Source organism: Panthera leo, chromosome C2 (genome assembly GCF_018350215.1).
Source record: "Panthera leo isolate Ple1 chromosome C2, P.leo_Ple1_pat1.1, whole genome shotgun sequence".
In the NCBI taxonomy this organism is placed as follows: domain Eukaryota; kingdom Metazoa; phylum Chordata; class Mammalia; order Carnivora; family Felidae; genus Panthera; species Panthera leo.
In genome coordinates this window covers 106,499,531-106,526,692 of record NC_056687.1, presented here as the reverse complement: position 1 = coordinate 106,526,692, position 27,162 = coordinate 106,499,531, and the positions used below count along the sequence as shown (strand labels likewise).

The 27,162-nt window shown below is 35.5% G+C and overlaps 1 protein-coding gene across 1 annotated transcript in view; it reads left to right on the top strand.

Moving 5' to 3' along the window:
- Positions 1–27,162, top strand: part of RSRC1 (arginine and serine rich coiled-coil 1) — a 249,432-nt gene that overhangs the window by 3,397 nt on the left and 218,873 nt on the right. Inside the window, exons 2-3 of the mRNA XM_042903182.1 lie at positions 6,491–6,686; positions 7,460–7,585. Of these exons, the coding sequence (XP_042759116.1) occupies positions 6,493–6,686; positions 7,460–7,585 (320 nt within the window). The 5' untranslated portion in view covers positions 6,491–6,492. The remainder of the gene's footprint in view (positions 1–6,490; positions 6,687–7,459; positions 7,586–27,162) is intronic.

Genomic DNA, 27,162 nt, shown 5'->3' with positions numbered 1-27,162 from the left:
GATTCCTTTATACCCTTGAAAATTATGGTGAACTCCAAGAACTTTTGTCTATGTGGGCTGTATCTATAAATACTGCCTTACTAGTAATTAAATTAGAAAATTTTGAAATGTTAATCCACGTAAAAATAATAAGCCCATTACATGGTAACAAATAACACATTTGATATGAAAAATAACTGTATTTTCCAAAACAAACTTAGTGAGAAAAGTGACATTATTTTCCATTTTTCAAATCGCTCATGTCTGGCTTAATAGAAGACAGTTGTATTCTTAACATCTGCCTCTGCATTTAGTCTGTTGTGATGAGTTGTTACGATTAACGTATAGGGAGAAAATCTGGATTCACAAAGATATGGTATTTGAAAAATAAGTATTTTAATAGCCTTTTCAGATAATTACTTCTTTGATACCACACCAAAACATGACAAGTAGTAGTTTCTTTTTTCTTGCTTTTCTTTCTTTCTTTTCTTTCTTTTTTTTTTTTTAAAGTTTATTTATTCACTTTGAGAGAGAAGATCCTAAGCAGGCTCTGCAGTGTCAGTGTGGAGCCTGGTGTGGGGTGGGGTTCAGAGTTACGAACTGTGAGATCATGATCTGAGCCAAAACCAAAAGCCAGACTAGACTCTCAACCAACTGAGCCACCCAGGCACCCTGACAAGTAGTAGTTTCCTTAAGGTTGGTTGCAATGTGATATTTGAAGCCATATCAATGACTTACATTAAAATCTTTTGGTTTGTCTTACACTGTGAGTGGATTTTTGTCATGGATTCTGTGACATCATGAGTGGGCCTTTGGGAAAATAATGGTTCACTGAGTTATGCATATCTTCTAGATTTTTACCTTATTATGTAATTTTTAAAAATTCACATTTGTTAATATCACTACTGATCTCATCAGAGAAATCTTTAGTAACTGGGAAGCTGTCAGTCTCTCTTGGTGGATACAAGTCCAAAATTCTAATTTTTGCTTGAGAGCTAAAATTTTATCGTTGGCAACAAATGTCAGTTTTCCTTGAAGTGAAAGACTCTTCGTTCATTTCTGGGAAGATGTCTGCCAAATACTCAAGTCTGAATAATCATGGTTAGTTTTTTAAAAAATAGTGTTTTAGGGCACCTGGGTGGCTTTAATTGGTTAAGCGTCTGACTCTTGGTTTTGGCTGAGGTCATGATCCCACAGTTGGTGAGATTGAATCCCATGTCAGGCTCTGTGCTGACAGCACAGAACCTGCTTGGGATTCTCTCTCCCTCTTGCTCTCTGCCCCTCCCCTGCTCATGCACGCTGTCTTGCACATTCTCTAGTAAACTTTTTAAAAACTGGTGTTTCATGACAAAAGCTAGTTCAATTTGAAATTCGTTTGTACAAATGCTTGTTCTCAAGGTATCCATTATTCTTTAGTATGCAGCAGCAGGTAAGTGTATTTCCCATTTCATCATACAGAATATTAAAAAGATGTGTGCTCAAGGGTTGAAATTTAAATTTTTTGTAACGTTTATTTATTTTTGAGAGAGAGAGAGAGAGAGAGACAGAGTGCAAGTAGGGGAGGGGCAGAGAGAGAGGGAAACAGAATCCAAAGCAGGCTCCAGGCTCTGAACTGTCAGCACAGAGCTTGATGAAGGGATCGAACCCACGAACTGTGAGATCATGACCTGAGCTGAAGTCAGACACTCAACCGGCTGAGCCACCCAGGCACCCCTGAAATTTAATGAAATTAATGATTTTTACTGCTTTATCAAGGACATTCTTAAGTGAAACTGCCTTAAATTTTTTTTTTTTTTAAACTGTGTGTTGCAGTGAAGAATATAATGACTACTACTAGTACAATTGGATGCCATTGCCTTGATTCTTGTTAAGGCTCCAGCAGTTTTGCCTACTATTGCTTTTATTTACATCATCAGTGCAAAAGTCAACACAGTGAAAAAGGGAAATCATGTTTCAATATTATAATGAAAATAGTTTTGACTTCTTGGATCCCTGAAAGGGTCTTAGGGACCTGCAAAGGTCTACTAACTCCATTTTGAGAATTGCTATTATAGTGGGCAAGGATTTTTGTCACTTGCTCATTGATATATCTCTTATACCTAGGCCTGTAATCATCCTGGGACTTTTCACCTGTGTCTAGTGTTAGATTTTTTTTTTTTTTTTCTTTTTCTTTTTTTTTCTTGAATCTGGGTCATCTTTGTTGGTTTACTCTCTACTTTTGGTGGAGCACATCGTTTAGTAGCTTCCTAAGAAAGGGTGAGTGCAAAGTATAGTTTTGAGACTGCATATTTGAAAGTGTCTTTATTCTGATCTGTTATTACATCAGTGATTGGGTCTTAATATAGACAGGTTGAAAATCATTTTCACTTAGATTTGTGAAGGCAAGTGCTTTTTGTTTTCTGTGTTGCTGTTGAGAAGTCCTTTGTGATTCCCCCCATTTATTTCTCTTTGGAAGTTTCTAGGATCTTCTATATATGGCTGGTGTCTGAATTTTTCTGAGATATATCTGGTGTATGTCTTTTATTACTTCATTGTGCTGGGGATTTAAAGCAATGTCTTTCAATTCTGGAAATTCTTTTGAATTATTCTTTGGATATTTTTATCTCTTTTCTCCCCCTCCTTTTTTTTTTTATGAAATGCATATTCATTGGAAATCCAACTTTCTGGATTGATCCTCTTTTATTTCCTTTTTTTTTTCTTTTAATTTTTTTAACGTTTATTCATTTTTGAGAGACAGAGAGAGAGAGCATGAGCGGAGAAGGGGCAGAGGGAGGGAGACACAGAATCCGAAGCAGGCTCCAGGCTCTGAGCTGTCCACACAGAGCCCGACGTGGGGCTTGAACCCACGAACTGCGAGATCACGACCTGAACTGAAGTCGGACGCTCAACCGACTGGGCCACCCAGGCGCCCCTTTAATATTTTATTTTTAAGTAATTTCTACATCCAGTGTGGGACTCAAACTTAAAACCCTGAGATCGAGTCACATGCCCTGCAGACTGAGCCAGCCAGGCACCCACCTCCTATTTTTTTTCTTTCTACTTTCTTCAAGTCCTTTGACCTTATCTTCTAACCCTGTTGATTTGTTTTTGTTGTTGTTTTTATTTTAGACACAGAGTGAGAGCATGTGTGCACATGAGCAGGGGAGAGGGGCAAAGGGGGAGAGAGAAAGAGAATCTTACGTAGGCTCCAGCCCTATGCTGGGATCCATCCCATGACCCTGGGATTATGACCTGAGCGGAAATCAAGAGTCTGACCCTCAACCAACTGAGCCACCCAGGAGCCCCTACACTATTGTATTTTTTATTACAAATTATCATTTGTTTGAATTTCAAGCTTTCCTGTTCTTTGGATGTTCCTCCTATTGTTTGCGGGATCATCTTCTCATATGTTTCTGAGGATATTAACTGATTTTTTTCTGCATGTTCCCTGTTTACTAAAAGTTGCTTTTTTTTCTTTTTGTTTTGGTTCTGTCTCTTATGATGAAGGCTTTCATCATGTGATTGGTTATCTTTTGTTGTATAATCACTAAAAGGTTAACAACAAAAAAGGTTACAGAGAAAAGTTTATCGTTTAAGGTTTGGACTTGTTAACTGGTGGGTTTGGTTAAAGGGTGATTGGGTAAGGGCCTGGCCTTTTTTTCAGAGGACCTTCAAATATTTATTTACCTTTTTTTGGCTACCTATCAGTTTTTGTAAAGAATCTTCTGCCAGAATTCTTGGATCCAAGTACACTGAGTGCTGCAGTATTTACCATTAGATTATAAACCTTCATTTTCCTTTAACTTTGGCATCTTTAAGTTTAGCATCTTTCTGCCCTCTTTTACCCTGGACCTGGTGCTTCATTGTTTCATCATTTTCCTAAAATAGACCATCTTTCCTGCCGGGACTGGAGAGGAGTAGTTACTTACCTGGTTTGGATGGGGGAGGACCTGGGAGATTACTTCTTTTACATTTTCAACTAATTCTCTGTATTTTAGTCTCATGACCCATTGTGCCTGCTCTGGTATCTGGTGTCTCAAATTCTTGACCCTTTCTGATTTTTGCTACGTGAATTGGCCTTTCTCTTGTTGGAATTCTCTGCAGTTGCTTGATATTCAACTTTCTTAGCTCTAAATTCTCCATCTGGTTTTCATTTACTAAAAATTTATTGACATATCTTGTCTACTGTTCCTGTTGTTTTCTCTTCTAGTCTCTTTATCCTTGTGAATTTGTACTTCTTTATCCTTTCACTCTCATTTTAGTATTTTTTTAACCAGATAAGATTATCATAAAAACTCATCTTAATTTAAATGGTTATTTGTGGGCAAAGAAACGTCATTAACTGTCTAAGGATGAAAACAAGAAAGAAAAAAACAGGAAATAGGAAGACTTAGGTGATTGTTATCATGCAATTATGTAACATTCTTTAGTGAAAATACACATACACACACAGACTTGGTTACATGTTATATATAATGGATATGTATATGTGGATATTTAAGTGTGTATATGTGTACATTTATACGGTCTATATATGTATACTTTCATAATTATAGTATTTGGAAGCTGGAAAGGGTCATGATGATTGTTAGCCAGTGCAATTTCATTTTTCAGTGAGGAAACTGGCTTTGATTTACAAGTGATTTACTGAAAGTTTCAAAACCAAGTCTTCCCAATATTTTAACTGTAAAATAGTAGAACTATGAACAACTTGGAGGTTCAGAACTATATTTAAAGTCTAATTCTGGCCCTAGGTAAATAGCTTGATGTTTTGAATTAGTCCTGACAGCGATTTTCAAGTGGTATTGTGATTTTCAACTTTCAGGTGGTATTGTGTTAGAGTCAGGGAGGGGATGGCTCTCCTGACCATTCTGAAAACAAAGCTGTAATTTAACACAGTGCTTTGTTCATAGTAATGTTATTAACTTATTTTGAATAAATATTAAAGGGAATTATGAGATTTATTTATCTGCTCCATTAACTGTTTATCTTAACCATCACATAGGATGGATCTTGTTTTTATGTGACACTGAAAGATAGCTAATAACTATTTTAGTAAAATAAATGAGATTGTGTGTGAGACTAAAGGCTGAATTTAAGACAGGAAGCTTCTTATCAACTAAGTTAATTCTTTAATTTTTTTTAACATTTATTAATTTTTGAGAGACAGAGACCGAGTGTGAGTCGGGGAGAGGCAGAGAGAAAGGGAGACACAATCTGAAGCAGGCTCCAGGCACTGAGCTGACAGCACAGAGCCCGACGTGGGGCTCGAACTCACGAACTGTGAGATCATGACCTGAGCCAAAGTCGGACCCTTAACTGACTGAGCCACCCAGGTGCCCCTCAACTAAGTTAATTGTTTTTTTATTTTTTAATTTTTAAAAAAATATTTATTTATTTTTGGGAGACAGAGAGACAGAGTGCAAGCAAGGGAGGGGCAGAGAGAGGGAGACACAGAATCTGAAGCAGGCTCCAGGCTCTGAGCTGTGAGCACAGAGCTGGATGTGGAGCTTCAACCTGCAAAGTGTGGGATCGTGACCTGGGCCAGAAGTCGAATGCCCAACCGACTGAGCTACCCAGGCGCCCCTCAACTAAGTTAATTCTTAAGAATAAAAAAGTTGTATTTCTGTATTTTTTCTCTTTTGCTTACTAAATATACAAACATTACTATAGCCATATAGAAAATAGTGTAAAATAAAAACAGTTACCCAGTTTCATCGCTTAAATATTATCAATTATTTTCATTTTTGCTCTTACTCATATGTACATATTTTGTTAAAGTATAGTCTCTGGAGATATGGTTTTAATAATGCTATAATGAATATCTTCATGAATATATCTTCCTTTTAAGAAAAACTTTGCAGATATATTCTTAGAAGTAGGATTGCTTTGTCAAAAAAAAAATCAACATTTTAATGACTCTTTTTTTTTTTTTTTTTTTTTTACTGCTTAATTGCATTCTAGAAGGATTTATACCATCACTTTATATAGGAATTAGCAGTATGCAGAGTTGACTGACTTAACAATAACCTCATCAACGTTAGTACTTTGCATTGTTTCAGTTTGTACTTTGTTGATAACTAATGAGGTTTTATCCATTTAAAAATTTAGTATTTTTAGTTAGGAAAATGTAACTATAAAAGGTAGTAAAATATTTTTTATCTTTAGGGAATGTGCAAGGATTAATGGTTGTCCCTAACTCAGATAGCGTATAATTGATAAGTGCAACTTAAAATATAAGAAAATTTATAATAATTTATATTCGTATCCCGTTCTCAGAATTGACTCTTTAGAGAGAGTTTTGAAAAAATTATGGACAAATTTAAATTGTTCATAAATTGTAAAAACAATTGATAATTCTTGAAGACTATACTAGAGCTACTTCTCATGTCTTGTCAAAGTGCCAGGTACATTTAAAATTTTACTTTAAGACTTTTTAAATTATTACAAAGTTCTACAAATATTATTATGTTAAATTTCATCCATTGTGCCATTATGCTAGAAAAAATTTTCTTTGAATTTACACTTACAGAAATGGGACGCCGGTCATCAGATACTGAAGAAGAAAGCAGAAGCAAGAGAAAAAAGAAACACCGTAGACGGTCATCTTCAAGTAGTTCTTCAGATAGTAGAACATATAGCCGAAAGAAAGGTGGAAGGAAATCAAGGTCAAAGTCAAGATCTTGGTCCAGAGATCTTCAGCCTCGCTCTCATTCATATGATAGAAGGTAATTTTTATAATTTTTACTTATTTAGTAATGAGAGTAGCATTCTTTAGTATTCATATGTTTTTTTGGGTCAAAAAAACTTTCAATTTTTTTGGGTAAAACATCTTTTCTTTTAGAAGTTATATATTTATGAGGGTTAAGTGCCAACCCAAAAGTTTTTTAAAATTTTTTTTAGTTTTTATTTTGAGTATGCTACATTAGTTTCAGGTGTACAATTTTGTGACTTGATAGGTTTGTGCATTATTCTGTGTTCACCACAAGTATAGCTACCCTCTGTTCCATTACCTTGCTATTGTAATATCATTGACTATATTCCTTATGCTCTGCTTTTTATTCCTGTGCCTTACTCGTTTCATGACTGGAAGCCTGTATCTCCCTTTCCCTTTCACCCATTTGGCCCAACCCCTTATTCTCCCAAAGGTTTTCCTTTTTGCCAGGCCCAATCCATGGGTCTAGTGTCTGTCCTTTGTCTGTTCTTTGTAGACATGTAGATATAAACTGGTGTAGTTCTCATGAAATATCGTCTGATAATATTTGGAAGGATTGTATACTGCTGAGGACCCCTAACGTGTTAATTAGTAGCTGGATCCAATCACTAAACTATGCATCAGTCATCTGACTGTTAAAGAAGAATAACATTTTATCTCTATTTGCTTCTAGGAAAGAGTGAGAAGTAGTAAAAATGAGACGATTCTTTAGAATCTAGAAGATTTCTGTCTAATGCCTGTAAAATTTTTTTTATAGCAATGACACTTGATTATATTTTATTTCAGACGCAGGCATCGATCAAGCAGTAGCTCTTCGTATGGCTCTCGAAGAAAACGAAGTCGAAGTCGTTCAAGGGGTCGAGGGAAATCCTATAGAGTTCAGAGATCTAGGTCAAAAAGCAGAACAAGAAGGTATGCTGTAGTAGATATTTATCGCTGTTACAAAGCTATTTGTAACAGACTGTTTCCAAATTTAGTGATCTAAAGCAACAGTCATTTATGTTTTCATGATTTTATGATTTTGACTGAGCTCAGCTGACGGTTCTGCTAATTTCACCTGGGGTCACTCATCCTCACTGGCTTCTCATTCTCTAGTAGGCAGGACAGGGCTTTTTCACACGATGGAGGACATTTTTGAAGAATGTAAGAGAAGAAGCTAGAATTTTTCAAGATCTTGCCTCAGTGTGTTATAGAATGAGTTTGTGTCTCCCGTAAATTCGTATATTGATGCCCTAACCCTCAACATAGCTATATTTGAAGAAAGGGTCTTTATGGAGGTAATTAAGGTTAAATGAGGTCATGGGGTAGAGCTTAATCCTGTAGGGATACATGTATCTTCACATGGCCTTAAAAGAAGAGGAAGAGAGAGATCTTTTTCTTTCTCTGAGTATGCACTCAGAGGAAAGGCCACGTGAAGACACAGTGAAAAGGTGGATATTTGTAAGCCAGGAAGACAGCCCTTACCAGTAACCAAATTAGCTGGCATCTTCATTTTAGAATTATAATAGCCTCCAGAACTGTGAGAAATAAATTTCTGTTGTTTAAGCTGTCCAGTCTGCTGGACATTAGTTTGTTATAGCAGTTGGAACAGACTAATACACAGCTAGACTAATACATTAATACACAGTCTAATATTCCACCTGTGTTTTCTGGCTGTGCTCAAGGGCCAATAATACAGAGAATAGCCTGTCTGGAGACAGTTGTACATTTGGGCAATGGTAGAAAATTTGGTTAAGTAGGATGGGGACTATGGTATTGACAGACTTGATAAAAATAGGCATTCAGAAATTATTGAGGGTTTTTGAGCAGAAGAATGTTAGGATAAAAACAGCATTTTAGGCAGATCATTTTCTTTTCTCTGCTTAGTTCTTCATACTAGTATTAGGCTCTAGTTTTAGGGATATATTAACAGCCTGGTTTTGTTACCTAGGCATGAAATTTTGTAAGTTGTATGAATCTGAAGTTGGTTAATAGCAGTAAAGTTCAAATATTTAGCTTTCTGGCCTTGTGTTATTTGGCCTCAGCCTCTTCTCCTCTGTTATACTCTATGGATAAGCCACTTTGTGTTACATACCTTTTTTTTCATACATGTCCCTGAGTTGCTAGCTTTGTTTCTTTGAGTATGCTCTTCGGCTTTCTTGCATATCTTTATTTTGAGAAATCTTTCTATCCTTTAATGCTTGGTTCTATTTAACCTTTAATTATTTCTCAGTCCTTTTTTGATTTTTTTACCTTTTCACTCCCAAGTTAAATTTAATCCCTCCTTTCTTGACCCACCATCACCTGTGGCTCCTGATTTGTAACAATTCTATTTTGAATATTATGTTTTTGTTATTCTCACATATTGTAAACTCTTGCAGTGGCACCCTCTTATTACCTAGCAAAATGCCTTGCTTGGTAAACATGTCTTGATTTGAATGAATGATTAAATGGGGAAATGAAGTTAGGTAGAGAGCTGGGTTTTGTAGCAAGAAAAAGTTTTATTGTTTTATTGATTTGGAGAAGGAAAGCTGTTTTTTTGGATGTATTGATTTGTCTAAAGATTCTGATTACCAGAAAACAGCTTCAATTGAAATTTCCCATCATTGGGAACAAAAATAATAATTCATGTTTTCTATGGTCTTTTTTAGTTTATATTTTCACATATACTTCCATATATTTTCACGTGCATCAGTCATTTAGAGTTTGATTTCAAGCATTAGGGTTTTAACATAAGAAACTTTTGTAACCTTTGGAAGGATTCAGGGAATTAGGGAGAACTGTCACTGATTATTTTAGCTTGAAGCATGGCAGCTGGTTGTTTGCTCAGAAGTCACTGGACATTTTAAGTACTCTCTCAGTTGGTAGCACCAAAGTGGGTGGCTGTCAAGAAACCATTCACCTGTAAGGTGTTTTTCTGTCCAATTATCTACCTACACCTATCTCCAAAGGGGGGTCTGTAATTTCCTTTGCAATGCAAGGAAGACTTTAAAAACAATAGCAGTGATGTCTAGTCAACCACAAACTAGCACATATGCATTTAGAAATTTGAGTTTTGTAACTCAATCAGGGTATCATGCGTCGTAATACCTTTATTTTGTATATCAGAAAACAAGTTCAGAGGTTTATTCAGAACAACTTTTCAGCCTCTTGGATTGACACTTTGGCATTTAACTATAATAACTAAATAATCTGTGGAGTCACTGAAAAGTCTTAAATTTTGAGAAAGTACATTATCTATGTCCTATGCACATACTATTTTAAGAATATATTTTAAGAATTTTTCAAAATATTTGAACTAAATGAGTTTAATCTTGGTTTAACAAGAAAATTGAACAACTCATTCCTTGAACAGCATGGGTAATCAAGGCTATATTTTAAACAAAAGATGAAAGTAGTCAGTTTTTCAAAGAAAAAAAATAGAATTCTAAAGCAAAGATGTGTTGTTAATGGTCTCTGTGCTTTTTAATAGAAATGAATGATTTCAGTCATGGTAAGTCAGATACTTCCAGAAAACTTGTTACACATGTAAAAAGTAATTGAAAGATGAAGCATGTTCTGAGGGATGGCAGGGGGAAGTCAAATGTGTGAAGTTTGTTGTGGTTTCCATGGATGAGTTACAGAGTAATTAGGTGATTATGCTTTTTAATATAATTGTTTTTAATGTTTGTTTATTTTTGAGAGAGAAAGTATGTGAGAGTTGGGGTGTGGGCAGAGGATTTGAAGCAAGTTCTGCACTGACAACAGCAAGCCCTATGAGGGCTCAAACTCACAAACTGAGATCATGACCTGAGCCGAAGTCAGACGCTTAACTGACTGAGCTACCCAGGCACCCCAGCTTTTTGATATAATTTTTATGTTCTCAAAATACTCAAGTTGTGACATATTTCACTTCCTTTTGCGACAGTGAGGGATCTGCTCCTGTTATTCACTGTATGTTTATTTATTTCCTCATTCCAGAATACACAGAAAGTACTTTTAGAATTGCTGATACATACCACTGTAAAAAAACAAACTTACAAACTAGGGTTAATATTTTTTGTGCTACTTTTTATCTTTACTGTGGGGGTATATAGTTCTCTTCCCCACTTCATTATGGTTAGTTTCTTCAAAGAGGTAGATTTGTTTGTTTTTGTTTATATTTCAAGTTTTTTTTATCCTGCTACATTTTAAAATTTTATTTGTCTCTCCCTTTCTTTTAGTACGTGAAATATTAATATGGTTCTAACAGATAGTACTATACTAAAAAGGCATATGCAGAGAAATACCACTCCCCTTTCTCCCTTGTATCTTGTTTCTAACCACTCCATAGGTAACTAATTCTATTTGTATTTTAGGTTTTACTTTTTTTTTTTTTTTTTTAAAGAGAGCAAGAGTGTGTGTGTGTGCATGTGTGTAAATCGCATGCCTGAGACAGGGAAGGGGCAGAGGGAGAGGAAGAGAGAATCTTAAGCAGGTTCCATGGTCGGTGTGGAGCCCAATGCCGGGCTCAATTCCACGACCCTTGAATCATGACCTGAACTGAAACCAAGAGTTGGGTGCTTAACTGACTGAGCTATCCAGGCACCACTCCTCTGTTTGTTTTTAAACAAAGTGGTAGTATATCCATGGTATACTATAGATATTCTTTTGTACTTTGGTCTTTTTGTTTACTAGTATATCTTGGAAAGCACTCCATGTCACTTAATAGTAATCTTACTCATTTTTTCATGGCTGCTTAGTTGCTCATTGTGTGGCTCTATCATAATTTGTTTAGCCTATCTTCTACATATGGACATTAAGGATACTTCCTATATTTTGCAGTTACTAAAAAGCTGCCATAGATAACCTTGTACATGAGAATTTTTATATTGTTGGAGGTATATTTTTAGGGAAAACTCCTACAAATCGGATTGCCAGATGAAAAGGTAAATAAGTTTGTAGTTTTGATAGAAATTGCTAAAATCCTGGGGTGCCTGGGTGGCTCAGTCAGTTAAGTGTCTGATTTTGGCTCAGGTCATAATCTTGCGGTTTGTGGGTGGTTCATGGGTTTAAGCCATGCGTTGGGCTCTGGGCTGACAGTGAGAAGGCTGCTTGGGTTTCTCTGTCTCTCTCTGTCATAAAGTAAATAAATAAAACTGTCAGTAGTATGTAAGAGTCCTGTTTCCCAACAGCCTCATCAATAGAATATGTTGGCATATTTAAATATTTGCCAGTGTGATAAATGAAAAATGGTATTGTAATGTAGTTTTGGTTTTCATTTCTTTTTATCATAAGTGTTGAACATCTTTTTTTATGTTTGAGGGCCATTTTTCTGTCTTTTTTGTGTGCAAATTTTCTCTTCATGTCTTTTGGGTTTTTGATATTTTTTTCCTTTAATTTTAAAGAGTTACTAGATAATCAACCCTTTAGCTGTAATACATATGGCAAATATTTTCTCTTAGTCTTTCAGTTGTCTTTTGATTTTGTTCATGCTACTTCTTGGCCATGCTGAAGCGTTTTTATGTGGTCAGATTTATCACTCTTCTCTCAATGCATCTTTCCTTACCTTCAGAATATAGAGAAATTCATTCCTTATACCCAGATAGGAGTTCACTGATGTGTCTTGTTTACTTCATTTTTTACATTTATGTCTTTTATATATTTGGATTTGTTCTTGTCAATGATATGAGGTATGGATCTATTGTTTTTATTTATTTATTTTAATTTTAATTTGTTTTATTATTATTATTTTTTTAATTTACATCCAAATTAGTTTGCATATAGTGCAACAATGATTTCAGGAGTAGATTCCTTAGTGCCCCTTACCCATTTAGCCCATCCCCCCTCCGACAACCCCTCCCATAACCCTCAGTTTGTTCTCCATGTTTATGACTCTCTTATGTTTTGTCCCCTTCCCTGTTCTTATATTATTTTTGTTTCTCTTCCCTTATGTTCACCTGTTTTGTCTCTTAAACTCCTCATGTGAATGAAATCATATGATTTTTGTCTTTCTCTGACTAATTTCACTTAGCATGATACCCTCCAGTTCCATCCATGTAGTTGCAAATGACAACATTTCATTCTTTTTGATTGCCGAGTAGTACTCCATTGTATACATACACCACATCTTCTTTAGCCACTCATCCATTGATGGACATTTGGGCTCTTTCCATATACTTTGGCTATTGTTGATAGAGCTGCTATAAACATGGCAGTGCATGTGTCCCTTTGAAACAGCACACCTGTATCCCTTGGATAAATGCCTAGTAGTGCCATTGCTGGGTCGTAGGGTAGTTCTATTTTTAGTTTTTTGAGGAACCTCCATACTGTTTTCCAGAGTGGCTGCACCAGCTTGCATCCCCAGGATCTATTGTTTTCTTTTTTCAGTTGGCTGTTGTCACATCACCATTTATTAAAAGGTCCATCTTTGCCCCAGTGATTTGTGATACCCCTTTTATTGATGTACTCAATTTCATTACTACTTACGTCTTTTTTTTTTTCTTTGACTTTATGCATATTCCAGCAGCCTGCTTGTTCATTTATGCACTGGTACCACACTGCTAAGTATAGAAACTGTATAGTATACTTTAATGTTGGATAGGGCTAAGTCCTCCTTTGACTTTTAACTTTTCATTTTCGGTGTTCTCCTGGCTATTACTTTCATGTGAACTGCCTATTTTTTTCACACAAACTTTGAAATTAACTCATTTAGGTCCATTAAAAAAGCTTTTGGTGTCTTTATTGAGATTTTATTAAACTTATGAATTATGGAGACCTGACATCTTTATCATGTTGAGTTGTTCTAAGAGGAAAGGGATGGTTTTTCATTTGTTGTAGGCAGGTTTTTTATAATTCAGGAGTGTTTTAAAGTTTTTGTCAGATAAATCTTGCCCATTTCTTCTTCTTCTTTTTTTTTATTACCTCAGCATTTATTGTGCCTTTTCCTTTACAAAGCAGTGTGTGTGTGTTTTTACACACCATGTTACATTAGTGTTAAGTGTACAACATAGTGATTTGACAAGTTGTGTGTTCTGCTAAGTTCACCACAAATGTTATCTTTCATTTGTCACTATACAGTGCTATTACAGTACTGTTCACTGTGTTCCCTATGCTGTACCTCTCATCCCTGTGAAATATTCATTCCACCTGTATCTCCCACTTGTCCTCATATGGTATTTGTCTTTGACTTATTTCACTTAGCATAATACTATCTACGTCTTGCAAATGGCAAGATCTCATTCTTTTTTTATGGCTGAGCAATACTCTATTGTGTGTATGTATGTATGTATATATGTGTATAAATCTACATATGCATAGTATTTTTATTTTTAATTTTTTGAGGCAATAGCATACAGTTTTCCACAGTGACTGCACTAGTTTGCATTCCCAGCCACAGTGCATGAGGGCTTCCTTTTCTCTGCATCCTTGCCAACACTTATTTCTTGTCTTTTTGATTCTGGCCATTCTGACCAGGTGTGAAGTGATATCTTAATGTGGTTTTGATTTGCATTTCTCTAATGATTAGTGATTTTGAGCATCTTTTCATGTGTCTGTTGGCCATCTGTATATCTTCATTTTTAGAAAACGATCTATTTGAGTCTTCTGCCCATTTTTTAATTGGATTATTTGTGGGGTTTTTTTTGGTGTTGTTATAAAAGTTCTTTGTAGATTTTGAATATTACCTCTTACCAAATATATTATTTGCAAATATCTTCTCTCATTCAGTAGGTTTCTGTTTGTTGATGGTTTCCTTCACAGTGCAAAAGCTTTGTATTTTGGTGTAGTCCCAAAAGTTTATTTTTGCTTTTGTTTCCCTTGCCTGAAGAGACATATCTAGAAAAATATTGCTAAGGCTGATGTCAGATTATTGCCTGTGTTTTCTTGTAGGAGTTTTATGGTTTCAGGTCTCACATTTAGGTTTTTAATACATTTTGAGTTTATTTTTTATTTTTGTACATAGTGTAAGAAAGTGGTCCAGTTTCATTCCTTTGCCTGTAGCTATCCAGTTTTCCCAGCACCAATTGTTGAAAAGACTTTTTTCTCATTGTATATTCTTGCCTCCCTTTTCCTAGCTTAAACCATATAAACATGGGTTTATTTCTGGGCTCTCTATTCTGTTCCGCTGGTCTTTGTGTCTGATTTTGTGCTAGTACTGTTTTGATTACTATAGTTTTGTAGTGTATTTTGAAATCAGGAATTATGATACCTCCAGCTTTTTTTTTTTTTTTTTTCCTCAAGATTGCTTTGACTTTTTGGGGTCTTTTGTGGTTCCTTGAAAATTTTAGGATTGTTTGTTCTAGTTCTATGAAAAATGTTTTTTTAAATAAAGTTTTATTTATTTATTTTTGAAAGAGAGAGAGACAGAGAACAAGTCGGGGAGGGGCAGAGAGAAAGGGAGACAGAGGATTCAAAGCGGGCTCCACACAGACAGCAGAGAGCCCAATGTAGGGCTCAAACCCATGAACCGCGAGATCATGACCTGAGCTGAAGGCAGCTGCTTAACCTACTGAGTCACTGAGGTGCCCCTGTTGTTGGTATTTTGATAGGGATTGCATTAAATCAGTTGATTGTTTTGGGTAGTATGGACATTTTAACAATATTTGTTCTTCCAGTCCATGAGCATGAAATGTCTTTCCATTCATTTGTGTCATCTTCAGTGTCTTTCATCAGTGTTTTATAGTTTTCAGAGTACAGGTCTTTCTCTTTAGTTAAGTCTATTCCTAGGTATTTTATACTTTTTTTTTTTTTTTTTAATTTTTTTTAACGTTTATTTCTTTTTTGAGACAGAGAGACACAGAGCATGAACGGGGGAGGGTCAGAGAGAAGGAGACACAGAATCTGAAACAGGCTCCAGGCTCTGAGCTGTCAGCACAGAGCCCGATGCGGGGCTCAAACTCATGGACTATGAGATCATGACCTGAGCCGAAGTCGGCCGCTTAACCGACTGAGCCACCCAGGCGCCCCAGTATTTTACACTTTTTGGTGCAACTGCAGATGGGATTGTTTTCTTAATTTCTTTCTGCTACTTCATGATTAGCGTATAGAAATGCAACAGATTTCTATATATTAAATTTGCATCCTGAGGCTTTTACTAAATTCACATTAGTTCTGGTAGTTTTGGGGTGGAGTCTTTAGGGTTTTTTATATCTAATATCATCCTCTGCAAATAGTGTGGCAGTTTTACTTCTTCCTTACCAATTTGGATGCCTTTTATTTCTTTTTTTGATTGCCATGGCTGGTACTTCCACTACTATATTGAATAAAAGTGTTAAGAGTGGACATACTTGTCTTGTTCCTAATATTAGGGGACAAGCTCTCAGTTTTTCACCACTCAGTATGATGTTAGCTGTGGTTTTTTCCTATATGGCCTTTCTTATGTTGAGGTACATTCTCTCTAAACCTGTTTTGTTGAGGGTTTTTATCACGAATGGATGTTGTACTTTGTCAGATGCTTTTTCTGCAGCTGTTGTGATGATCATATGGTTTTTATTCTTTTTCTTGATAATGTGTGTATCACATTGATTGATTTGTGAATATTGAACTACGCTTGCATCCCGGGAATAAATCTCACTTGATAATGGTGCATGATTTTTGCATGTATTGTTGGATTTGGTTTGCTAGTATTTTGTTGAGGATTTTTTCATCTGTGTTCATGACAGATATTTGCCTGTAGTTCCCCTTCTTTTTTTTTTTTTTTTTTTGGTGTCTTTATCTGGTTTTGGTATCAGGGTAATGTTGGACTCATAGAAGGAATTTGGAGGTTTTCCTTCCTCTTCTTTTTCTGGAGTGGTTTGAGAAGAGTAAGTATTAACTGTTCCTTAAATGTTTGGTAGAATTCACCTCTGAAGCCATCTTGTCCTGGACTTTTATTTGTTGGGAATGTTTTGCTTGTTTTTTTTTTTTTTAATTTCGTTGCCAGTTTTCAGTCTGTTGAAATTTTTTATTTCTTCCTGATTCAGTGTTGGAAAGTTATATGCTTCTAGGAATTTATCCATTTCTTCTAGGTTGTCCGTTTTGTTGGTGTATACTTTTTCCATAGTATTCCCTTATAACCCTTTTATTTCTGAGGTCTTGGTTCTTGTTTCTACTTCTTCATTTCTGATATATATTTGATTTCCCTCTTTTTTGTTGTTGATTGAGTCTAGCTAAAGGTTTATCAATTTTATCTTATCACCTTGTTTTGTTGAGCTCTTAATTATTTTAGTCTCTAATTTATTTCTGCTTTAATCTTTATTCTGTCCTTCTACTGACCTTGGTCTTTACTTTTTTGTTTGTTAGCTCCTTTAGGTGTAAGGTTGGGTGGTTTATTTCAGATTTTTCTTGCTTCTTGATGTAGGCCTGTATTGCTATAATCTTCTCTCTTAGAACAGCTTTTGCTGTATCCCAAAGATTTTCAACTGTTGCGTTTTTATTTTAATTTGTCTCTATGTATTTTTTATTTCCTCTTTGATTTCTTGGTTGACCCATTCATTGTTTAATAGCATGTTTTTTAACTTCCATCTATTTGTGTTCTTTCCAGATTTTCACTTGTGATTGATTTCCAGTTTCATGATGTTGTGGTTTGTAAAGAGGCATGATATGATTACAGTCTTTTTGAATTTATTCAGACTTGTTTTGTGACCTAAAATGTGATCTGTTCTGTAGAATGTTCCATTGTGTACTTGAAAAGAATGTGTTTTCTACTGTTTTTGGATGGAGTGTTATACGTTAGGTCCATCTGGTCTGATGTGTCATTCATAGCCACTGTTTTCTTGTTGATTGTCTGTCTGGAAGATCTATCCATTGATGTAAGTAGGTGTTAAACTCCCCCACAGTTATTACATTACTGTCAATTTCTTCCCTTATATGTTAATAGTTGCTTTATATATTTAGGTGCTTTCATGTTGGGTACAGAAATATTTACAATTGTTATGTCCTCTTGGATTGTTCCCTTTATCATTGTGCAGTGTCCTACTGTGTCTTTTGCTACGTTATTTGTTTTAAAGTCTAATTTGTCTGAAATTAGTACTGTTACTCCAGCTTTGTTTTTGCTTCCATTTGTATGGTAAATGTTTTTCTATCCCTTTATCTTCAATCTGCATGTATCTTTAGTTCTGAAGTGAGTCTCTTGTAGGCAGCATGTTGATTGGTCTTACTGTTTTATTCATTCTGTCACCCTGTGTCTTTTAATTGGAGCATTTAGTCCATTTACATTTAAAGTAATTATTGATAGGTATGTACTTATTGCTATTTTGTTACATGTTTTATGGTTGTTTTTGTAGTTCCTCTCTGTTCCTTTCTCCTTCTCTTGCTTTTTTATTTTTTGTAGTTTGATGACTTTCTTTAGGTTATGCCTGGACTCCTTTCTCTATATTTTTTGTGTATCATAGGTGTTTGATTTGTGGTCATCATGAGGTTCATATATGCATATATCAGTCTTTATTGATGGTCACAAGTTTTAACCCATTCTAAAAGCATTTTTATTCCCCATGTTTTACGTATATGATCTCATCCTGTGCATCTTTTTATCTTGTCAATTCCTTGACTGATTTTTACAGATGTAATTGATTTTATTGTTTTTGTGCTTTAACCTCCATACTGATTTTATAAGTGATTAATCTGCTGTTATCATATGTTTGTATTTACCTGTAAAATTTTTTCTTTTCTTCATTTTCTTAATTCTGAAGATGGTTCTTTCTTTACACTCAAGAATTTCCTTTATAGGGCACCTGGGTGGCTCAGTTGGTTAAGTGTCTGACTTCAGCTCAGGTCATGATTTTGCGGTTTGGTTTGTGAGTTCAGGCTCTGCGTCAGGCTCTGTGCTAACAGCTCAGAGCCTGGAGCTTGCTTCAGATTCTGTGTCTCCTTCTGTCTGCTGCTCCCCTGCTTGCGCTCTGTCTGTCTCTCTCTCAAGAATAAATAAACATTAAAAACAAAAAAAGAATTCCCTTTAATGTTTCTTGTAAGGCTGGTTTAGTGGTAATGAACTTTGACTTTTGTTTGTTGGGAAATTCATTATCTCTGCTTTTATTCTGATGATAATCTTGTCAGGTAGAGTATTCTTGGTTTCAGGTTTTTTTCTTTCAGCCCTTTCAATATATCATGTCATTCCTTTCTGGCCTGCAATGTTCCTGCTGAAAAATCAGTTGATAGCCTTAGGGGGGGTTTCCTTGTACGTAACTGTTTTCTTTCCTCTTGCTGCTTTTACAGTTCTCCATTTATCACCACTTTGTGCCATTTTAAACTTTTTATTTTATTTATTTATTTATTTTACATTTATTTATTTTTGAGAGACAGAGAGAGACAGAGCACAAGTGGGGAGGGGCAGAGAGAGAAGGAGACAGAATCCGAAGCAGGCTCCAGGCTCTGGGGGTCAGCCCAGAGCCCAATGCAGGGCTCGAACTCACAAACCATGAGATCATCACCTGAGCCGAAGTCGGACGCTTAACCAACTGAACCACCCAGATGCCCCACCACTTTGTGCCATTTTAATTATTATGTGTCTTGTGCAGACCTCCTTGTGTTAATTTTGTTGGAAGCTCTCTGTGTTTCCTTGATCTTAATGTCCATTCCCTTTCCCAGATTATGGCAATTGTCAGCTCTTATTTATCTTTTCAAGTAAATTTCTTGTCCCTTTTTCTCTCTTCGCATTTTGAGTTAATTTTTTTTTTCAACGTTTTTAATTTTTTTTATTTTTTTATTTTTTTTTATTTTTGGGACAGAGAGAGACAGAGCATGAACGGGGGAGGGGCAGAGAGAGAGGGAGACACAGAATCGGAAACAGGCTCCAGGCTCCGAGCCATCAGCCCAGAGCCTGACGCGGGGCTCGAACTCACAGACCGCGAGATCGTGACCTGGCTGAAGTCGGACGCTTAACCGACTGCGGCCACCCAGGCGCCTGAGTTAATTTTTACATATGGTGTAAGATAGTGTCCATCTTCATTATTTTGTATGTGGATATGGTTTTCCCAACATTTATTGAATAGACTATCATTTTCCCATTGTGTTGTCTTGTTAACATTGTGAAAGTCATTTGGCTGTATACACAGGGGTTTATTTCTACTCTCCATTCTTTTCCATTATTTTATGTTAGTCTGTATGCCAATACCATATTGCTTTGATTACTGTAGCTTTGTAATATATTTTTGAAATCACAAACACATTTGTGAGGCCTTCAGCTTTGTTCTTTTGCTAGATTGTTTTGGTGTTTGGGGTCCTTTGACGGTCAAAATCAATTTTAGAATTTTCCTGTTTCTGTGAAAAAGGACTTTGGGATTTTGATAGTGTTTGTGTTGCATCTTTTGACAGCTTGTTAGTAATGACATTTTAATAATATTATGTCTCCCCATGCCATGAACGTGGGATATTTTTCTATGGTGTCATCTTTAATTTTTTTTAGCACTATTTTGCTGTTGAGTGTGTGTGTACAAGATTTTTGCCTCCTTGGTTAAAGTTTATTCCTAAGTTTTATTCTTTTTAATGCTAACATAAGTGAGATTGTTAATTTTCTTTTCATTTTGCTCACTGTTAGTGTAAAGAGACAACTGATTTTTGACTGTTGATTCTGTATCTTGCAGCTTTATTGAACTTATTTATTCTTACAGTGTGTGTGTGTGTGTGTGTGTGTGTGTATGTGTGTAATCTTAGGCTTTTCTACATTTAAGACTGTGTCATTATGCCATGTGAAAGTCATGATTTTACTTTTTCCTTTCCAATTTGGATGACTTTTTATTTTTTTCTATTGCCTAATTGTTCTGTCTAGGAATTCCAGTACTATGTTGCATAGAAGTGGGGAATGTGGGCATCTTTGCCTTGCTACTGATCTTTGAGGAGAAACTTCCAGGTTTTTACTATTGAGTATGATGTTAACACTGGTCCTTCTGTATATGAACTTTATTATATTGAGGTACTTTCCCTTAATTTGTTGAGTGATTTTCATGAAAAGATGTTTAATCATGTCAGAAAATTTTGTACATCAATTGAGATCACCATGTGATTTTTGTTCTTCATTTTTTTCATGTGGTGTGTTACACTTGGTTTTTGTATATTTAATGATCCTTGTATTCAAGGGACAAAACCCACTTGTTTATGCTCTATAATTGTTTAAAAAAATTTTTTTTAAATGTTTATTTATTTTTGAGAGGGGGGAGGGGGGGAGAGAGAGTAACAGACACACATACACACACACACACACACACACACACACAGACACACACAGCGTGAGCAGGGGAGGGGCAGAGAGAGAGGGAGATAGAATCCGAAGCAGGCTCCAGGCTCTGAGCTGTCAGCACAGAGCCCGATGCAGGGCTCGAACTCGTGAGCCGTGAGATCATGACTTGAGCCAAAGTCAGATGCTTAACCAACTGAGCCACCCAGACACCCCTGTATAATTGTTTTAATATGCTGTTGAATTTGATTTGTTAGTACTTTGTTTTTTTGCATCAATATTCAATATAGATATTAGTCTGTAGTTTTCTTGTATTATCTTTGTCTGGCTTTGGTATCAGGGTAATAATGCTGGCTCATAAAATGAATTTGGAAGTATTCCCTCCTCTTTAATTTTTTGGAAGAGTTTCAGAGAGATTGGCATTAATTCTTATTTAAATGTTTGCTAGAATTCTCCAGTGAAGCCATCTGGTCCTGGGCTTTTATTTTTTGTGAGGTTTTTGATTACTGATTCATTCTCTTTCCCTTGCTACAGATCTGTTCAGATTTTCTATTTCTTCATAATTTAGTCTTGATAGATTGTGTATTTGTAAGAATTTATCCATATTTTGTTTGTTATCCAATTTGTTGGTGTATAATTATTTATCGTAGTCTCATAATCCTTTTTTTTTCTTTGACATCAGTTGTAATTTCTCCTTTTTCCTGTCTGATTTTAATTATTTGAGTCTTCTTTTTTTCCTTAATCTAGTTAGGGGCTTGCCAATTTTGTTGGTCTTTTCAAGAAAGAGACTTAGTTTCATTGACTTTTAATATTGTTTTTCAGTACTTTATTTCATTACTTCTAGTCTAATCTTTATTAATCTCTTCCTTCTGCTAAGTTTTAGTGTAGTTTGTTCCTTTTCTAATTCCTTGAGATGTAAAGTTAGATTCTTAGTTGGAGATCTTTTTTTCTTTCTTAATGTAGGCATTTTCTGCTATAAACTACCATCTTAGGACTGCTTTTCTTATAACCACAAGTTGTGGTATGTTGTGTTTTCATTGTCATTTGTCTCGATATTTTTCGAATTTCCCTTGTGATTTCTTCTTTGGCCCTTTGGTTTTCCAAGCGCATATTTAAATTCCACATATTTATGGATTTGCCAGTTTTTCTGCTGTGTATATTTCTAGTTTAATTCATCTTGGTCAGAAAAGATACTTTGTATGGATTTCAGTCTTACTGTATTCGTTACGACTTGTCTTGTGGCCTAACATGTGATCTGTCCTGGAGAATGTTTCATGTGTATTTGAGAAGAAAGTATATTCTGCTGCCATTGGGTGGAGTGTGCCCTATATGTCTCTTATATCTGGTTGGTCTGTAATGTTGTTCAGGTCCTCTATTTCTTTATAGATCTTCTGTCTCCTTATTTTATCCATTATTGAAAGTGGAGAATTGAAATTTTTTATTTTTGTGTTATTCTCTTTTTTTCCTTCTATTTTGTCAATGTTTGCCTTGTATATTTGAGTACTCTGATATCAAGTACATATATATTCACAATTGTTATATCTTCTTGGTGGATTGACTCTTATTGTTATATAATGTCCTTTCCTATTTGTGACAGTTTTTGACTTAGTCTATTTTGTCTGAAACAAGCATGTCAACCCCTACTTTCTTTGGGTTACCATTTGGATGAAATATCTTTTTCCAGCCTTTCATTTTCAGCTGATTTTCGTCTTTACATCTAAGGTGAGTTTTTGTAAACAGCATATAATTGCATCTTGGTTTTTTTACTTCATTCAGCTAGTCTGTATCTTTCCTTTGAAGAGCTTAAGCCATTTACATTTAAAGTAATTACTGATATAGAAAAACTGTTGGCCATTTTCTTAGCTTTCTGTCTATCTTATAGCTATATTTTGTCCCTCTTTCCTCTATTGGTGCTTTCCTTTGTGTTGTGTTGTTATTTTTAAATTAAAAAAATGTTTTTAATGTTTATTATTTTGGGGAGACAGAGAGAGAGAGGGAGGGAGGGAGGAAGGGAGTGTGTGAGTAGGGAAGGGGCAGAGAGAGAGGGAGACACAGAATTGGAAGCAGGCTCCAGGCTCTGAGCTGTCAGCACAGAGCCCCGTGAGGGACTTGAACTAGTGAACCGCGAGATCATGACCTGAGCTGAAGTCGGATGCTTAGCCAACTGAGCCACCCAGGTGCCCCCATATCTTGTATTAACATGCTTTGATTCCTTACTTTATTTTGTATATTTTCTATAAGTATTTTTTTGTGGTTACCATGGAACTTACATAAAATGTTAAAATTAGAAATATCTATTTTAAGCTGATAACAACTTAATTTTATATACAGAACCTCTAACTCTTTTATATCTGCCTACCCTGTCTTTGTTATTGATGTCACAGATTACATCTTAATATATTGTATATCTGTTTTTTTCTAAGTTTTTGAATTTATTTTTGAGAAAGAGAATAAGCAGAGGAGGGACAGATAGATAGGGGGACAGAGGATCTGAAGTGGACTCTGTGCTGAAGTAGAGAGTTCATGGCTTGAACCCATGAACCGTGAGACCATGACCTCAGCCAAAGTTGGATGCTTAACTAACTGAGCCACCCGGGCACCCCTGTTGTGCATTTATTAACCTAGTTTTATAGTTATTTATTTTTTTAAGATTTTATTAATTTTTATTTTTAGAGCAGTTTTCGGTTCATAGCACAGTTTAAAGGAAGGTATAGATATTTCCCATGTGTCCTCTGTCCCTACACATGCATACCCTGCCGCATTATCAACACCCTCCACACCAGCGTGGTACATGTGTTATAGTGATGAACCTATGTTGACAGAGTATAATCACCCAAAGTCCATAATTTGCATTGGGGTTCACTCTTTTTGCTGTATGTTCATGGGTTTAGACAAATGCATAATGACATATATCCATCATTATACTTTCTTACAGAGTAATTTCACTGCCCTAAAATTCCTCTGCCTATTCACCCTCCTTCTATCCCCAGACACTTCTGGCAACCACTGATCTTTTTGCTGTCATCATAATTTTACCTTTTCCAGAATGTCATCTAGTTGGAATCAAACAGTATGTAGCCTTTTCAGATTGGCTTCTTTCAGTTAGTAATATGCAGCTATGATTCCTCCATGTCCTTTAATGGCCTGATCATTTCTTTTTAGTGTTATGTAATATTCCATTGTTTGGATATACCACAGTTTATCTTTTTATCTACTGAGCATATCTTGGTTTCTTCCAGGTTTTGGCACTTATGAATAAAGCAGCTATAGATATATGTGTACAGGTTTTTATGTGAACATAAGTTTATAGCTCTTTTGGATAAATACCAGGGAGTGTGATTGCTGGATTATATGGTAAGAATATGTTTAGCTTTGTAAGAAACTGCCAGAGTTTCTTCTAAAGTGGCTGTTCCTGTTGCTCCACAGCCTCCCCAGCATTTAGTCTTACTAGTGTTCCAGATTTTGGCCATTTTACTAGGTTTTCAGTGGTAGTTCATTATTACTTTAATTTGCATTTCCCCGATGACATATGACGTGAAGGATCTTTTCATATGCTTATTTGCCATCTGTATATCCTCTTGTTGAGTTGTCTCTTAAGGTCTTTGGCCCATATTTTAATAGGGCTGTGTTTTTTTATTGTTGAATTTTAAGAGTTCTTTGTATATTTTAGATGACACCCCTTTTATCAGATGTGTCTTTTTGTAAATAGTTTCTTCCATTCTGTGGCTTGTTGTGTTATTCTCTTGACACTCTTTTGCAGAGCAAAAGTTTTTAATTTTAATGAAATTTAGCTTATCAGTTATTTTTTTTTTTATGGATCATGCCTTTGGTGTTATGTCTAAAGTCACTGCCATATCCAAAGTCATCTAGGTTTTCTTCTGTTTATGGAGATTATGTAGTTTTGTATTTTATACTTAGTTAGGTCTGGGATTCATTTTGACTAAGGTTTTTGTTTTTGTTTTTGTTTTTTTTAATTCTCACATTAGTTAACATACAGAGTTGTCTTGGCTTCAGGAGTAGAACCCAGTGATTCATCACTTATGTATAACATCCCCTGCTCATCCCAGTAAGTGTCCTCCTTAATGGCCATCACGCATTTAACCCACCCCCATCAACACTGTTTGTTCTCTGTATTTAAGAGTCTCTTATAGTTTGCCTCCCTCTGTTTTTCTTATTTTTCCTTCCCTTCCCCTATGATCATTTGTTAAGTTTCTCAGATTCCACATATGAGTGAAATCATATGATATCTCTCTTTGACTGACTTATTTTGCTTAACTTAATACCCTCCAGTTCCATCTATGTTGTTGCAAATGGCAAGATTTCATCCTTTTTGATTGCCAAGTAGTATTCCATTGTATATATATACCACATCTTCTTAATCCATTCATCAGTTGATGGACATTCGGGCTCTTACTATAGTTTGGCTATTGTGGATGGTGCTGCTATAAACATTGGGGTACAGTGCCCCTTTGAGTCAGCATGTTTGTATCCTATGGATAAATTCCTAATAGTGCAATTACTAAGTCATAGGGTAGTTTTATTTTTAAATTTTTGAGGAACTTCCATACTGTTTTTGAGAATGGCTGCACCAGTTTGCATTCCCACCAGCAGTGCAAAAGGGTTCCTCTTTCTTCACATCCTTGTCAACATCTGATGTTGCCTGAGTTGTTCATTTTAGCCATTCTGACTGGTGTGAGGTGGTATCTCAATGTGGTTTTGATTTTTATTTCCCTGATGATGAGTGATGTTGAGCATCTTTCCATGTGTCTGTTAGCCACCTGGATGTCTTCTTTGGAAAAGTGTCTATTCATGTCCTTTGCCCATTTCTTCACTTGATTATTTATGTTTTTTGGGTGTTGAATTTGGTAAGTTCTTTATGGATTTTGGATACTAACCCTTTATCTGATACATCATTTGCAAATATCTTCTCCCATTCTATCAGTTGCCTGTTAGTTTTGTTGGTTGTTTCCTTTGTTGTGCAGAAGCTTTTTATCTTGATGAGGTCTCAGTAGTTCATTTTTGCTTTTATTTCCCTTGCCTCCAGTTACATGCATTTTGAGTAAGTTACTGTGAAGGATATAGGGTCATTGTGTAGGTTCATAGGTTTTGTTTGTTTGTTTGTTTTTCTTTTTGCATGTGGCTGTCCAGCTGGTCCAGCATCATTTATTGAAAAGAGTATCTTTGCTCCATTATATCGCTTTTGTTCCTTTGTCAAAGATCAACTGACTGTTTATATGGGTCTATTATTGTTCTGTTGATGTATTTGTCTATAGTATAAAGACTATACTGTCTTGATTACTGTAGCTTTATATAGTAAGACTTGAAGTCAAGTAATGTCAGGTCTCCAACTTTATTCTTCTTTGATATTGTGTTGGCTATTCTAGGTCTTTTGCCTCTCTATATAAACCTTATTTATTTATTAAAAAAAATTTTTTTTAATGTTTATTTATTTTTGAGACAATGTGAGAGACAGAGTGCAAGCAGCGGAGGGGCAGATAGAGGGAGACACAGACTCTGAAGCGGGCTCCAGGCTCTGAGCTCTCAGCCCAGAGCCCGATGCGGGGCTCGAACTCATGAACTGTGAGATCATGACCTGAGCTGAAGTTGAACGCTTAACCAACTGAGCCACTCAGGTGCCCCTCTATAAACTTTAGAATCAGTTTGTTGATGTCTCCAAAATAAAGTGCTGGGATTATAATTGGGATTGCATTGAATCTAGAGATTTAAGTTAGGAAGAACTGTCATTTTGACAATATTGAGTCTTCCTATCCAAGAATATGGAATATTTTTTTATTTAGTTCTTTTATTAGTTTATTAGAGTTTTATAACTTCCTCCAATAGATACTGTATATATTTTGTTAGATTTATACCTAACTACTTCATTTTTGGGGATGCCAATGTAAATAATACTGTTCTTTGAATTCCACTTATTCATTACTGGTATTTAGGAAATATTTTGGTTTCTGATAATTTAACATTTTAATTTTATAGGTGTTTTTTATGCTGTTGTCTTTTAAATTCTGTACCGGAGTTGAAGGTGGTTTACCTATCATCATTACAATTTACAGTATTCTGTATTTGTTTATATATTTACCTTTATCAGTGAGCTTTATATTTTCTTTTTTTTTACTTTATATTTTCATATGCTTTTGTGTTGTTGTGTAGTGTTTTTATTCCTCTTGCAGGTCTAGTGGTAATGAACCCCTAGATTTATATTTATTTAGGAAGTAATTTTTATGTATTTGGGAACGTCTATTTCATCTTTATTTTTGAAGGATTGTTTTGCTGGTTCTAGTATTCTTGGTTGGCAATTTTTTAAAAAGGTTTTTGAATGTATCCTACTCATCCTACTCTTCTCTGGCCTGTGAGGTTTCTTTTGAGGAATCCACTAATAATTTTATGT